At 40.4% G+C, this 14,618-nt stretch overlaps 1 protein-coding gene across 1 annotated transcript in view; it reads right to left on the bottom strand.

Moving 5' to 3' along the window:
* Positions 1-14,197, bottom strand: part of pcolce2b (procollagen C-endopeptidase enhancer 2b) — a 32,024-nt gene extending 17,827 nt beyond the window's left edge. Inside the window, exons 1-4 of the mRNA XM_062991134.1 lie at positions 14,100-14,197; positions 12,731-12,839; positions 8,355-8,610; positions 1,482-1,606 (exon numbers count right to left, since the gene is read on the bottom strand). Of these exons, the coding sequence (XP_062847204.1) occupies positions 1,482-1,606; positions 8,355-8,610; positions 12,731-12,839; positions 14,100-14,176 (567 nt within the window). The 5' untranslated portion in view covers positions 14,177-14,197. The remainder of the gene's footprint in view (positions 1-1,481; positions 1,607-8,354; positions 8,611-12,730; positions 12,840-14,099) is intronic.
* Positions 14,198-14,618: the final 421 nt, after the last annotated feature.

The following is a 14,618-nucleotide window of genomic DNA, read 5'->3' as shown; positions in this document are numbered from 1 at the left end:
CTAACTTTTAATTCAATTTAATTGTGTGTATGTTTGATTTGTGTAAATCCTATTCATACAAATTATCCTCCAGGCCACCCAAGGAAGATGGGGGTTCATGCTGGGTCCTGCTGGTTCCTCTCAGGGTTTCTTCCTGTAATTTTAAGGGAGTTTTTCTTTGCCACTGTCGCCCTCTGCTTGCTCAACACCAGTTTTTGGTCTGTTGGTCCTGGATTCTGTAAAGCTTTGAGACAATGTTCATTGTAAAAAGAGCTATACACATAAATGTGCCATGACTTGACTTAAACTCTGAACCAGCTTTTTTATGTGAATATGGGTGATTTATAACCATTACTTGCAGTCACCTCTACAAACTGACTTTGGCAAAAATATCAGGGTGACAACCATAACAGCCATAACATTAAAACATTATAACATTATAACATTTAAACATCAGCCATAACATTAAAACCAGCTCCTTGTTTCTACACTCACTGTCCATTTTATCAGCTCCACTTACCATATAGAAGCACTTTGAAGTTCTACAATTACTGACTGTAATTGTAACTGAAATAGTCCATCTGTTTCTCTACGTACCGTTTTAGCCTGCTTTCACCCTGTTCTTCAATGGTCAGGACCCCCACAGGACCACTACAGAGCAGGTATTATTTAGGTGGTGGATGATTCTCAGCACTGCAGTGACACTGACATGGTGGTGGTGTGTTAGTGTGTGTTGTGCTGGTATGAGTGGATCAGACACAGCAGCGCTGCTGGAGTTTTTAAATACTGTGTCCACTCACTGTCCACTCTATTAGACACTCCTACCTAGTTGGTTTCCTCGTAGATGTAAAGTCAGAGATGATCGCTCATCTATTGCTGCTGTTTGAGTTGGTCATCTTCTAGACATTCATCATTGGTCACAGGACGCTGTTGGCTGGATATTTTTGGTTGGTGGACTATTCTCAATCCAGCAGTGACAGTGAGGTGTTTAAAAACTCCAACAGTGCTGCTGTGTCTGATCCACTCATACCTAACACAACACGCAACACACACTAACACACCACCACCATGTCAGTGTCACTGCAGTGACCCACCACCTAAGTAATACCTACTCTGTAGTGGTCCTGGGAGAGTCCTGACCATTGAAGAACAGCATGAAAGGGGGCTAACAAAGCATGCAGAGAAACAGATGGACTACAGTCAGTAATTGTAGAACTACAAAGTGCTCCTATATAAGTGGAGCTGATAAAATGGACAATGAGTGTAGAAACAAGGAGGTGGTTTTAATGTTATGGCTGATCGGTGTATTTACCATATTAACCATTTTTTTCCACTAGTTTGTTGACTTAGTTAAAAGGGGTGTGTGGCACCATTTTCTAAACTTTCATCTATACTCCTTTGGTCAAAAAAATGGTACCACATGTAGACAGCAATGTATTACTTTAACTTTTCATACCCATTTAGCTGAAACAACAAGTTTAATAAGTAAGCAACAGCATTACCTGGTTCTTTGGTGCTACAATGTGCCAAGAACAAGAGACTCCTGCTGGATAGTCTTTCTCTGGCCAGTTGGGTGTCTTAAAAGTTCCAGACGGCTTCACCAGTCTCCCTCCACAATACTGATCTCCTGCAAAGTGCATTTAATAACATCACATCAAACTCTGTAGTCATACCCAGCACGATAAAATAAACATGGGCGCATAAGTCACTGTCTCTTAATTAGTAGGGGTAATGTTTATAATCACAAGTCTGTCAATTTTAGGCTCTAATAAGCACTTCCTGCACATCCAGAGAAAATGAATGAGTGTAGATCATAAATGTATATGCATGGTTATCCCCTGCTATGCGCTGTTGAAAGGCAACCACCTGCGGGATTTGAGCTTGAGATTAGACATCAGATGATCATAAAGCCTGAAACCACACTCCTAAAAAGACTTCAGAATGCCTCCATTTACTAATCTTTTTCTCCAGGAATGGGTAATAACATGTTTACAGAAACACAGGTCCTCCCACAGAGCACACAGCCCAGTATTTAACTGTAGAAGGGTCCAGAAGTCAAACTGCATTGTTAACTACTGTTTTAATACAGCAGTTTTTTATTCATTTATTCATTCACTGTCTGTTTTACAACCGCTTTATCCTATCCAGGGTCGCAGTGGGTTTGATTCATTGGGCAAAAGGTCCTAAACATCCCTGACAGCTCTCCAGTCCATCACAGGGCAAACACAGACACACACATTCACACACACACACACACACACTCAGTGTAATTTTAGTAGCTTCAGTTAGCCTGACTGCATGTCTTTAGAATGTGGGAGGAAACCAGAGCACCCAACGGAAACCCACACAGACATGGGGAGAACATGCAAACTCCACACAGAAAGAACCGCTCCACCTGGAAATCAAACCCAAGACCTTCTTGCTGTGGGGCAATAGTGCTACCCACTAAGCCATCATGTTGCCTCCAGCAGTTTTCAACCCAACCCAACCCTAGTGTGAACCCAATATATTTTATGCTTTGACTTGTCAACTTTATTTCATTTGTTAAAATACATCAATTCTTCCAAAATTCATTCCAAAAAAATTAGGGCTAATAATGAGGTAAAATAAATAATGATGTGATTTCAAACAAGTGATTTTAAACAGGTGATTTGTATAATAATAATTTGCATAATTTGGTTCAAAAGCAGCATCCATTAAAGAGTCTTTAAAGAGCAAAGATGGGCAGAGAATCTCTAGTTTGTCAACAAATGTGTCTGAAAATGATTGAACTGTTTGAAAACCACAATCTTTAAAAAAAAAAAGATTGGGAGTTTAATATTTCTCCCTCTACAGTGCGTAATATCATTAAACCATTCAAGGAATCTGGAGGGATTTCAGTGTGTAAAGGGCAAGAGTGCAGGCCTAAGTTGAACACCCGCTATCTCCAAACCCTCAGACGGCAATGCATCAAGAATTGTCATTTATTAGCCGCTCAGGTGGCGCAGCGGTAAAAAGAAACGCGCTGCAACCAGGGCTGGATTCTGAGAAGCGTGGTATCGAATCCAGCCTTGCTTTACCGGTTCGAAGCTGAGTGGCTATATGAGCAACAATTGGCCGGTTGCTCATGTGGGGGGTGGGACAAAGAACCGGATGTGGGTCTCTCTCTGTCAGAATGCGATTGCGTTCTCTGCCGGCTGATTGGAGGCGCTTACACAGAGATGGGAGAGGGTGCCCTTAGGGTGTGTCTCTCCGCATGCAACGCTAGGTGGCGCCAAAACTCGTCAATGTGTGGGTGGCAAAGATGCATCTGGCTGCTGCTCGTTTTTCGGAGGGGATACGGGTTAGCTTCAATCACCTCCGTCAGGGCAGGATTCGGCATAGACAGAGAGGAAGCACGATGCTAATTGAACAATTGGATGTGCTAAAAGGGGAGAAAAAGGGGTTAAAAAAAAAAAAAAAAAATCATTGTCATTTATTAATAGCTGATATTACCAAGCACTACAATACAGAGTTACATGCACAAATTTCACCTAAAACATTACTGTACAAAGAAGCCTTATGTTAATCATGTCCAAAAGCTGTATGGAGTTCTCTGAGCTCAGAGGCATCTGGGATGAACCATCACACAGTGGAAACATGTATTGTGGTCAGATGAATCAGTTTTTAGATCTTTTTTGGAAGAAATGGACACATAGACAAAAGGTCCAAAAGCCAGGATCTGTCATGGTATGGGGTCGTGTCAGATCATTTACACTTCTGTGATGGCAGCATTAATGCAGAAAAGTACATTTAGATCTTAGAGTAACGTATGCTGCCTTCAAGACATCATCTTTTCCAGGGACGTTCATGCATTTTTCAACAAGACAATGCAAAACCACATGCTGCACATAGTGCTGGACAATAATTCGATATCGATATATATCGCGATAGAAAATGTTTCAATAACGGTGATATGATTTTTAAACAAATTCGATCGATATGCATACGTCAGTGCGCTTTGCCCGTGTTACTTTTTTGCGGAAGCATTTCTGCTCGCAGGTGTTCCAACAGGGACGCAATTCAACAGCGCACCTCAAGCGAGTAGTTCTCCATCAAAACAGTGCAGTTACACACTCAACATAAATGTCAACCACCAACACAATTACAGAAAAAGTACTAGTACTGAGTACTAATACCAGTTATTAATATTACTTCTTATTAGTTGTGGCGCGCTACGAATAAAGGCACCAACGGGATATTCGCGTTCCACTGTTGCCAGATTGGGATGTTTTCATCCTACTTGGGCGTTTTTTTTTTTTCAAAAACAATTTAATAGCATTTAAATAACACTTCTATTGAAAAGAGAATATTTAGTTTTAAGAAGCCCCAGCATTGTAGAAGCCTATTAAAAGTAAAGTCAATTTTCAATGCTGATTTGGCTTAATAGTGTTGCTCAGAATGTATCATATTCACACACACTAGCATGTTCTGGGGTTCAGATGAGTCTCATCAGTACACACAAGTTTGCAATCAAATGATCAAGTATTGCAAAGGAATATCTTTGAAATTCTGTTATGGTTATAGGCTATATTTTAGTTTTTCACAGGGAAAATGAGAAAAAATAAAAAGCTTATTATGCTAGGCTTGATGTAATTCTACATGGTACTCACTGCCTGTATAGGTAAACGAGTGAGTGACCAAAACACTACTAGATCCACAGCAACTTGCCACATACAAAAATAAGGTATCAGACAGTTTCTGTGCCACCCCTGTGTGAGCAATGGTCTCAGTCTGGCCACCCCTATGAAAATTGTCTGGCTCTGCCACTGTCCACAGTTGAAAAAGAAGCAGATGAAATAGCTGATAAGAGATGAAGGACTAATTCAGTGGTGTATTCAGCTTGTATTTCTTGCCAGAAACCAGAAAAGAGGTTTGCAGGTACTGCCATCCAATTTTGGTGTTTTTGGCAGTTTTTCTGACATTTGTGTTATTCATATCGATATCGGAATTATATCGTATCGACCGAAATTAGGAGTTATATCGTGATATAAATTTTAGCCATATCATCCAGCCCTAGCTGCACACATTACAAAGGCATGGCTGTGGAAGAAGAGGGTATGCGTACTGGACTGGCCTGCCTGCAGTCCTGACCTGTCCCCAATAGAGAATGTGTGGAGAATTTTGAAATGAAAAATGCGACAACGATGACCCCGTACTGTTGCACATCTTAAGATGTGTTTGCAGGAAGAATGGGACAAAATAAAAGCTGAAACACTAAATCACTTGGTATCCTTGGGGCCAAAACGTCTTTTAAGTGTGGTGAAAAGGAAGGGCGACATTACAAAGTGGTAAATGCTTTACTGTCCCAACTTTTTTTGGAATGTGTTGCAGGCCTGAAATGCAGGAATGGATGTTTATTAATAGATTAAATAAAGTTAACCAGACAAAACATGAAATATCTCAGGTTCATCCTGTGTAAAATGAAATAAAAGTCAAAGTAAATGTAAGAAACTTGTGTTTTTTTATTATTTGCATTCTCCATGCTGTCCCAACTTTTTCTGGTTTGGGGTTGTACTAATATAAATACATTTGTGGTCTAAATCCTTTGCTCTAAAATCAATTTGTTTTAAACATATTTTATTATGCTTATTGTTGTATACTGTTTTGTTCATGTTTATAGGTAAGAAAATCAAAGGTCATTGTGTGTAAATCTAAGCAATTAAAGTCCCCTCATTTTCTCCTCACATTTTCTTATACTACAAGTCAAAAATCATATCTTAATAGTACTTAATATTTAAAACTGTTTATAAAGCATGCATAAGTGGCTGCAGTTCAATGTTTTGAATACTTTATAACCAAGGCTACGTGGTTTAAAAGGCTAATTTAACTGAGAAATGAACTGAAGCCTGAACAGTGAAGACATATATTTAGCCTCCAGACTGGTTAAACCAAAACTATTCTTAGTAGCTTGTGGTCTGTTCTGGTGTAACTTCCCCCATAACATCTGACAATTCTAAAGCAGTCAGCTGGGAAACCAGACACAGAGACAGAAGCCTATCATTAAAATTCCAGAGGCCTTGTAGCTAGTAGACGTCCTGTCACTCTAAAAAAGCAAGAGGGACTCCGGGGGTCTGACCCTGTTTCGAAACACTGAGAAAAATGTGAGAAATTCCATAACATGCTGTGAAGTCCAGTACAGAGAACGAGCCACTCTGGAAATCTTAAATCACATTCAGAGTAAAAATGAACAAGAAAATATGGTTTATTTGTAATCTTTTTAGATGTCTATTAATATGGATTCTTACACCTCTGATGGATGGACAAGAGATTAAAAGATGGACAACTGTACACTTTTTTCCAAACCTCTGATGAAAAATAACATTGATTTTAACATTTTGTATGCATATGTACACTATATAGTCATAAATCTGGACACCACTCCCAAATTATTGACTTTTAACCACACCCATTGCTAACATTAAATTTTATAAAATAGATGATATGCTTCTAAGTTTGTGTCAACAGTTTTAGCATGATTACTAAGTTTATACAGACATAAAATGGTCAGTTTGAGACACCCAGGTGGCACAGGGGGATATTCGGCTAGCACACCAGTGCCGAGATTCTGAACTCCTTGGTTCGAATCTCGGTGTTGCCACTGGTCGGCATTTCATAAAATAGATGATATGCTTCTAAGTTTGTGTCAACAGTTTTAGCACTGGTGTTGCCATCTAGCAGGCATAATTGGCAGTGCCTGCAGCAGACACGTTTTTGCTAGGGCAGGATGGCCGGACTATGTGGGTGGGGTCTTTAAACGCTGTGTAAGAACCCTGATTGGCAGATAGAGAGGCTCCTGTGCAGAGTGCAAATGTGAAAAAGGGTTCCGCTAAGGGCTGCACGCGGGTCGGAGGAAGCGTGAGCAGCAATATACCCACCTCGACCGCAATCAGGGATCCCCCAGCAGCGGAAGACAAATTGACTACGCTAAATTGGGGAAAAATGGGGGGAAATGCATAAACAAAACAGACAAAAATTTTGAAAAAATTAAAAGGTCAGTTTGGTAAAAAGGAACTCCAGCGACTGGCACAAAGCCTTGATCCTAACCCCACCAAACACCTTCAAGATACCCTATATGGCCAATGTATTGGACACCTGACCATGAGCTTGTTGAACATCCAGTTACAAAAACTAGGTGGTATTAAAATAGAGTGACCTCTTATTGATTTATTTCACCTGTCAGCAATTGTGGTGTCCCAATACTTGTTTACTAACAATGACAAAAGTGATTCATTAAAGACCCTTTGGCAACAATTCCAGCTGCAAGTCTTTTTGGATACAGCTCTACAATCATTGAACATCTGGATTTTGGCAGTTTATTTAATTCTTCATGGTATATCCTCTCAAACTCTTTTTGATGTGATTGTAAATATCAATAAAAAGCTATCTTCAGGTCTCTCCACAGATGTTTGATAGGGTTTGAGTCTTATTTTGACTGCATGCTTCAAGTAAATGTCATCTTAAAAGGTCATCTCAGTCTGTGAAAACTCCTGGAGCAGTTGTTTTGAAGGATGTTCCTGTATTTGGCTTCATCCATCCGACCCTTGATTCTTTTCTCCTGTTGAGAGCTAACACACTCAAAGCATGACACTGCCACTGCCACTGTTTGCCTTAGAGATTATATCAGCCAAGACAAAGACAAAGAGTCTTTTACATGTTCTTAAGCAAACTCCAAGCTGTCATATGCCTTTTACTCAACAATGGCTTCAATCTTACCATTTTGACATTCAGACTTGATTCATAAAGTGATGCAGAGATGGTTCTCCCAGTTTTGCACAGAACTTTTCTTACTCTTTTAGTGGGATCTTTGGCTTCTTTCTAGCCTTCCTGACCAAGACCCTTCCTGCTTCGATGTCCAAAGTTCATGGTTGTGCCAAACATATCCATTTTAAAATGATTGAGGCCACTGTTGTTCTAGAAACACTTTAAGCCTTAGACATGGTTTTATAATCTTGCGCTCATCTACTGTATATCTTGCCACAATTTGATCACAGAGATCCGCATACAGTTTCTTTGACTTCAAAGCCTGTTTTATATCGAAAAACAACTGTAGTGTAAGATGTGGGCCCCTACAGACCTGTGTGCCTTTCCAACCTATGTCCAGTCAATTCAAATAGCAACAAGCAACAACTGAATTTTAAATACAACTAAAGGATAATTAAAGCAAACTGGATGCACCTGACATTATAAAAAATTATTGAAAAGACGTCATTGGGCGATTAAATGTATATTGATGGTAAAATGGAAAATTACCAATTATTACAGTTTTTTTTACAAAAAAAAAGGATATTCTAATACTTATAATGTAGATTACTGTTTAACAGTTCTCAACTGTTTTTTTGTTTGTTTTGGCTTACCTCTTTCATTTGGTTTGGCAGCTGAGAACACCGAAAGGAATCCACTGCCAGCAGTATTGGCATCAGTCACCATCTGAATAAGCATCTTGTTTCCTGTGGAGACAAGGGCACCTGGTCTAAAGGTCCCACAGAAGCGACCCAGACGCTGACCATTTACATGCCCACTATAAACGTCCACATGGTCGTACCGGCACAGGTTGTCACTCTCCAGGTCGAGAAAGCGAAAGTTGAGGACCACCACTTTGCCCTGTGATACCTGCAAACATCAAATCAGGTCCAATTCATTCACTTTCACTAACCACTAGATTTAGATCTGGGTCACTAGGATCCAATGTCATGCAAATACACTGGCAGTAATGCAATGTACAGTGGGGCCAAAAAGTATTTAGTCAGCCACTGATTGTGCAGGTTCTCCTACTTAGAAAGATGAGAGAGGTCTGTAATTTTCATCATAGGTACACTTCAACTATGAGAGACAAAATGAGAAAAAAAAATCCAGGAAATCACATTGTAGGATTTTTAAAGAATTTATTTGTAAATTATGGTGGAAAATAAGTATTTGGTCAATAACAAAAGTTCAACTCAATACTTTGTAACATAACCTTTGTTGGCAATGACAGAGGTCAAACGTTTCCTGTAAGTCTTCACCAGGTTTGCACACACTGTAGCTGGTATTTTGGCCTATTCCTCCATGCAGATCTCCTCTAGAGCAGTGATGTTTTGGGGCTGTCGCTGGGCAACACGGACTCCACAAATTTTCTATGGAGACTGGTTAGGCCACTCCAGGACCTTGAAATGCTTTTTTTCACACTCCTTCGTTGCCCGAGCGGTGTGTTTGGGATCATTGTCATGCTGGAAGACCCAGCCACGTTCCATCTTCAATGCTCTCACTGATGGAAGGAGGTTTTGGCTTAAAATCTCACGATACATGGCCCCGTTCATTCTTCCCTTAACACGGATCAGTCGTCCTGTCCCCTTTGCAGAAAAACAGCCCCAAAGCATGATGTTTCCACCCCCATGCTTCACAGTAGGTATGGTGTTTACTCAGCATTCTTCTTCCTCCAAACACGACGAGTTAAGTTTTTACCAAAAAGTTCCATTTTGGTTTCATCTGACCACATGATATTCTCCCAATCCTCTTCTGGATCATCCATAAGCTCTCTGGCAAACTTCAGACAGGCCTGGACATGTACTGACTTAAGCAGGGGGACACGCCTGGCACTGCAGGATTTGAGTCCCTCTCGGCGTAGTGTGTTACTGATGGTAGCCTTTGTTACTTTGGTCCCAGCTCTCTGCAGGTCATTCATCAGGTCCCTCCGTGTAGTTCTGGGATTTTTGCTCACTGTTCTCATGATCATTTTAACCCCACGGGATGAGATCTTGACCCCAAGGGAGATTATCAATGGTCTTGTATGTCTTCCATTTTCTTACAATTGCTCCCACAGTTGATTTATTCACACCAACCTGCTTGCCTATTGTAGATTCACTCTTCCCAGCCTGGTGCAGGTCTACAGTTTTCTTCCTGGTGTCCTTCGACAGCTCTTTGGTCTTGGCCATGGTTGACTGTTTGAGGCTGTGGACAGGTGTCTTTTATACAGATAACGAGGTCAAACAGGTGCCATTAATACAGGTAACGAGTGGAGGACAGAAGAGCTTCTTAATGAAGAAGTTCCACGTCTGTGAGAGCAGAAATCTTGCTTGTTTGTTATTGACCAAATACTTATTTTCCACCATAATTTACAAATAAATTCTTTAAAAATCCTACAATGTGATTTCCTGGATTTTTTTTCTCATTTTGTCTCTCATAGTTGAAGTGTACCTATGATGAAAATTACAGACCTCTCTCATCTTTCTAAGTAGGAGAACCTGCACAATCAGTGGCTGACTAAATACTTTTTGACCCCACTGTAGGAGTAGTAAAATGTTTGCAAAATCAAACAGCTTTAAATTTATTCAAACCAAAATTTATGTTTTCCCTAAATTGTGAAGTCATGTGGTATAACTAACAAAAAAGCTTTTATTTTGGTGCTCTTTTAAAAAAGAGAGATAATCGATATTGCATCAAAAAGGGCGACTTTTACATTGAACTAACAGGGTTTATAGTTTATCAGGTCAGCTGGTACAACCACAGTATGATGAAAGGTTTATGAAACATAAAATCTGAGAACAGGTGGCAAATTGTGTCTAATGTGCTATCCCACCAACTGGCCTGGTCAGGTGCTCTTCATACACAAACGGTGGTGTGTGAAGGGGTCACATTGTAATGTGTTTTTTGTTATTTTTTGGTTGTTTGGTTTTTTTTGCCATTTTTGCCCCAATTTTCTCCATAATCTAGTCGCTTAGTCTGTACCGATACTACGCTTTACTGCTGACTGAGGAGTAAGGATGTAACGATGTACCACAAGACAGTTAAAAATCGGTGCACATGCCACGATTCGAATCGGTTATTCATTTAAGATGAATCGATATTCACTTTAATTAAACAGCAGAGAGCACTGGCGCTATTCACCTCGCCTGGTTGACGGCACTTCACAAAGTTGCCAGGTAACAGGTTTTACTAGGCGAATTTATGTATGTGAGGATACTTTCTTTATTAGTATTATTCATTTATTTACATAATGTTGGATTTGTTTTAAAATTTCATTTCAGGTTTTTTTTTTACACAATAAGCATTATTTGGCTATTTGTACCTACCTTAAAAATGAAAGGGCATTCATTATTTAAATTAATAAAAGATAAGCACAAATACAGTATTTTATTTATTTATTTTTCAAGAGAAATAATAAAAGGAAACTTGGTCATAATTTGTCTTCAATTTCATTTTGTTTAAAAAAAATCGGGGAAAAAATCGTATCGTGAACCCAGTATCGTGAATCGTATCGCATCGTGGGTATAGTGTATCGTTACATCCCTACTGAGGAGTGCCGCAACTGACACACATGTGCAGTACTGACTGCATCTTTTCACCTGCACGAGGCAAGTTCATATGCGGATCAGCTTTGTGTCTCTGTGAAGGCGCCATCAATCAGCCAGCAGAGGTCTTAGCTGCATCAGTTATGAGGAACCATGGTCCGGCTTTCCCACCCTGTATGAACAACAAGCCAATCGTTGTTCATGTAGCCGCCCAGCCCAGCCGGATGGCAGAGTTTAGATTCAAAACGATGTGTTTGAAATCTCAGCTCTAGTGTGTTATGTATTTATGTATTTATGTGTATTGAAGAGAAAGCACTTTGGTATTTAACATGTGTTTAATTACTAACTACTAACTATTAGTATTTGAACTAAAAAGCAGGATTTGCTATAATAAATAAGAGTTACTCTGAGAAATTCTCGTTTGGCAGCACTGGCATAGGCAGGGAGGAGAGATAGGTCAAGGGGAAAGATTAGATAGGGTACCAGTTTTGTTAAGGAATTTCAGTCCAAAACATTCCATTCCTTTTTTTTTCTTTATGAATTTTCTCTCCTTTTTCTCCCCTTTTTAGCGCGTCCAATTGCTCTGATTGAGGAGAACGAAGCTAACCCATGCCCCCTCCGACAAGTGGGCAGCATGCCGTATGCATCTTATCACCTACACTTTGACGAGTGCAGTGCAGCTCAGCGTTGTGTACGGAGAGACACACCCTGAGAGCACTCTTTTCTCATCTCTGTGCAGGCGCCATCAATCAGCCAGCAGAGGTCGTAATTGCACCAGTCATGAGAGAGACCCCATCCGGTTTAGTCCCGCCCAAAGCTGAACAACAGGCCAATCGTTGTTCATGTGGCCGCTCAGCCTCAGACGGCAGGCAGAGCTGAGATTCGATACGATGTATTCGATGTATTCCAGCGTGTGTTTTTACCGTGGCGCCACCTAAGCGGCCCAAAACATTCCATTCTAATGCAAGAATTCAAAAGAAACTTAAAACTATAGCCCAGAGACTAAAATACGTTGAGTTGATTCGGTGGCAGTGCGCAAAAAGTTTCTGGGTTCCTTAAAAAATATCCTGCGGTGAAATTGAAGCTTTAGTTTCAACCAGTGCACATAGCAGCAAAATAAAACTTCCATGAGATATGTTCTGAGATATAATTAAATGAAGGACAAATCTCTAAATCCTAAACACTGATTTACTGGAAAACAATCTGAACATGCACAGCACGGCTCTTCTGCTGAACACTGTTAAGGTGCCAACATGTTCAAAAATGCACAGCAGAATCTGAAACACTCCTCAGGGGTTTTCACTTGGGCCAAAAGCCAAACACAGCAGGCCAATTAGGCCTAAGAGAGGCATAAGAGAAAACACACACTGAGGTCATTCGGGGACACAATGCTGTAGTATAGGGTCATTACTACATCCAAAACTAAAGGCATTCAGAGCGCATGTGCAGTGAATAGTACATACTGTGATTCTCCACACACATTTGGTGTTTGGGGGATAAACTCCTGGATATCCCTGGCTACCAATAACTCCAGAGTCTTCTGTTATATTGCCTCCACAAAGAAAGGGCTGTCTGCAAACAAAAAAAAAACAATAATAATAAATAATGTATATGATACAGAGTCAATTTGCATACACATGTAAGGGACACGTTATGTACTTTATGTACTATATGGTTTTCTGAACACTCCCTCACTCTCTTAAGGATCTGTTAAGGACAAAATATTGGACATTTAGAAGGACTTTAGAGTAGGTGTAGATAAGTTTGTGATGTTGTGATGCCCTTATGCTTTATTTTCACTGCAGAGCGCAGAGGGGGGTAAAAGAGCTGCAGTCACACTGGGGCCAAAGTCTGAGGTGTTCCTTGGCTTTGATTTTCACTAAAATCTTGATTACCGCCCTATATAAGGGTATTTACACAAGGAGGGTGGGTCCCTGCTGAGTCTGGTTACTCTCAAGTACATTTCTTCCTGCAATTTTCCTTGCCACTGGCACCCTCGGCTTGCTCAACAGGGGTTTTTGGTCTGTTGGTCCTAGATTCTGTAAAATGCACTGAGACAATGTCCATTGTAAAAAGCTCAAACCTAGGTTTCCAGAAAGGAATAAGTGAAGGAGTCAATAAATAAATTACTTTCATATATTTTTTTAGATAATTACTTTGATGGACAGGGGCTATGGCTTCACTGTGGGTGATGCACAGTAACATGGGTCCTGAGGACCTCAGTTAAACCTTCACCTTCAATGTGGTGGGTGGATTGCTCTAAATTGACTCTAACAGTAAGTAATATGACTGAGTAAATGTGTGGGGATCAATTGGCGTACTGTTCAGACTGTATTTCTACCATGCACTCAAAGTTTACAGCTGGCGCCGGACCCACTGCAACCTCGACTAGGATAAAACTGAAGGGGGGGTTGGCTAAACAGCCTTGCCATTGGGAGGTGCACTTGTCAGTGTGCTCCTGGTGCCAGTCCGAAGCTCAGATAAGAAATAAGGAGGGTTATATTAGGAAGGAAATCCAGCATAAAAACTGCAACAAGTCTGGTATGTAGACCAGTTCTGCTGTGGCGACCCCTAAATACTGGAGCAGCCAAAAGAAAAAATAAATATAAAACAAATAAAATAGTATGTGGTCAATAGTATATAAAAGCTCATCCTAAATATTGAGTTCAGGTGTTTGTATATAACCATTGCTATAAAATCAGTTTTATAAGATAATTTTACATGTTCTTTTTACAAGGTTCTACCTTCTGCACCTCTGTGAAGTGTCAGGACCAGTTCGTGTCCCTCTGGTTTTTGGGTTAAACCCCGCATTTACAAAAGAGCGTGACTAACCTGTGTAGTTGCTGAGCGCAGATATTAGTTATAAAGAGCAGAAGAGAAACACAGCACAAGCTCCGGATCCTCCACATCGTCCAATCACAGTGTGTGTTCATGTCCATGTCCAGCACAGAATGAGTGTGTATGAGAGAGAGGTTTAAATCCAACACTGCTCACTTCAACTGCACCGCTGCACTCAGATCAGGAGGGTGAATGTAACTCTCCCACTGTGTGTGTGTGTGTGTGTGTTCCTAAAACCTCCCATCATCAAACAGTATAGGTAGAGACTGTCAATGTAGAGACGACAGAACGCACCACACATTGCACTAATCCACATACATCCAGTCAGTCACTCACGCTTGAGACCAGTTTAAATCAGCCAATCCACCTACTCCATGATTTTGGGAGGTCAAAGAAAACATGAAGCTCAAATGGGAATCGAGCGCAGGTCTTTTGGGTCCATGTTGCTGTGTAGAATTAATCCTGTTGTTATATTTTATAATAAATAAAAATGAATAATGAAATATAGCCTAA

This window comes from Trichomycterus rosablanca, chromosome 3 (genome assembly GCF_030014385.1).
Source record: "Trichomycterus rosablanca isolate fTriRos1 chromosome 3, fTriRos1.hap1, whole genome shotgun sequence".
Classification (NCBI taxonomy): Eukaryota; Metazoa; Chordata; class Actinopteri; order Siluriformes; family Trichomycteridae; genus Trichomycterus; species Trichomycterus rosablanca.
The sequence above is the reverse complement of the archived record's forward strand: the minus strand, read 5'-3'. Positions and strand labels throughout refer to the sequence as shown.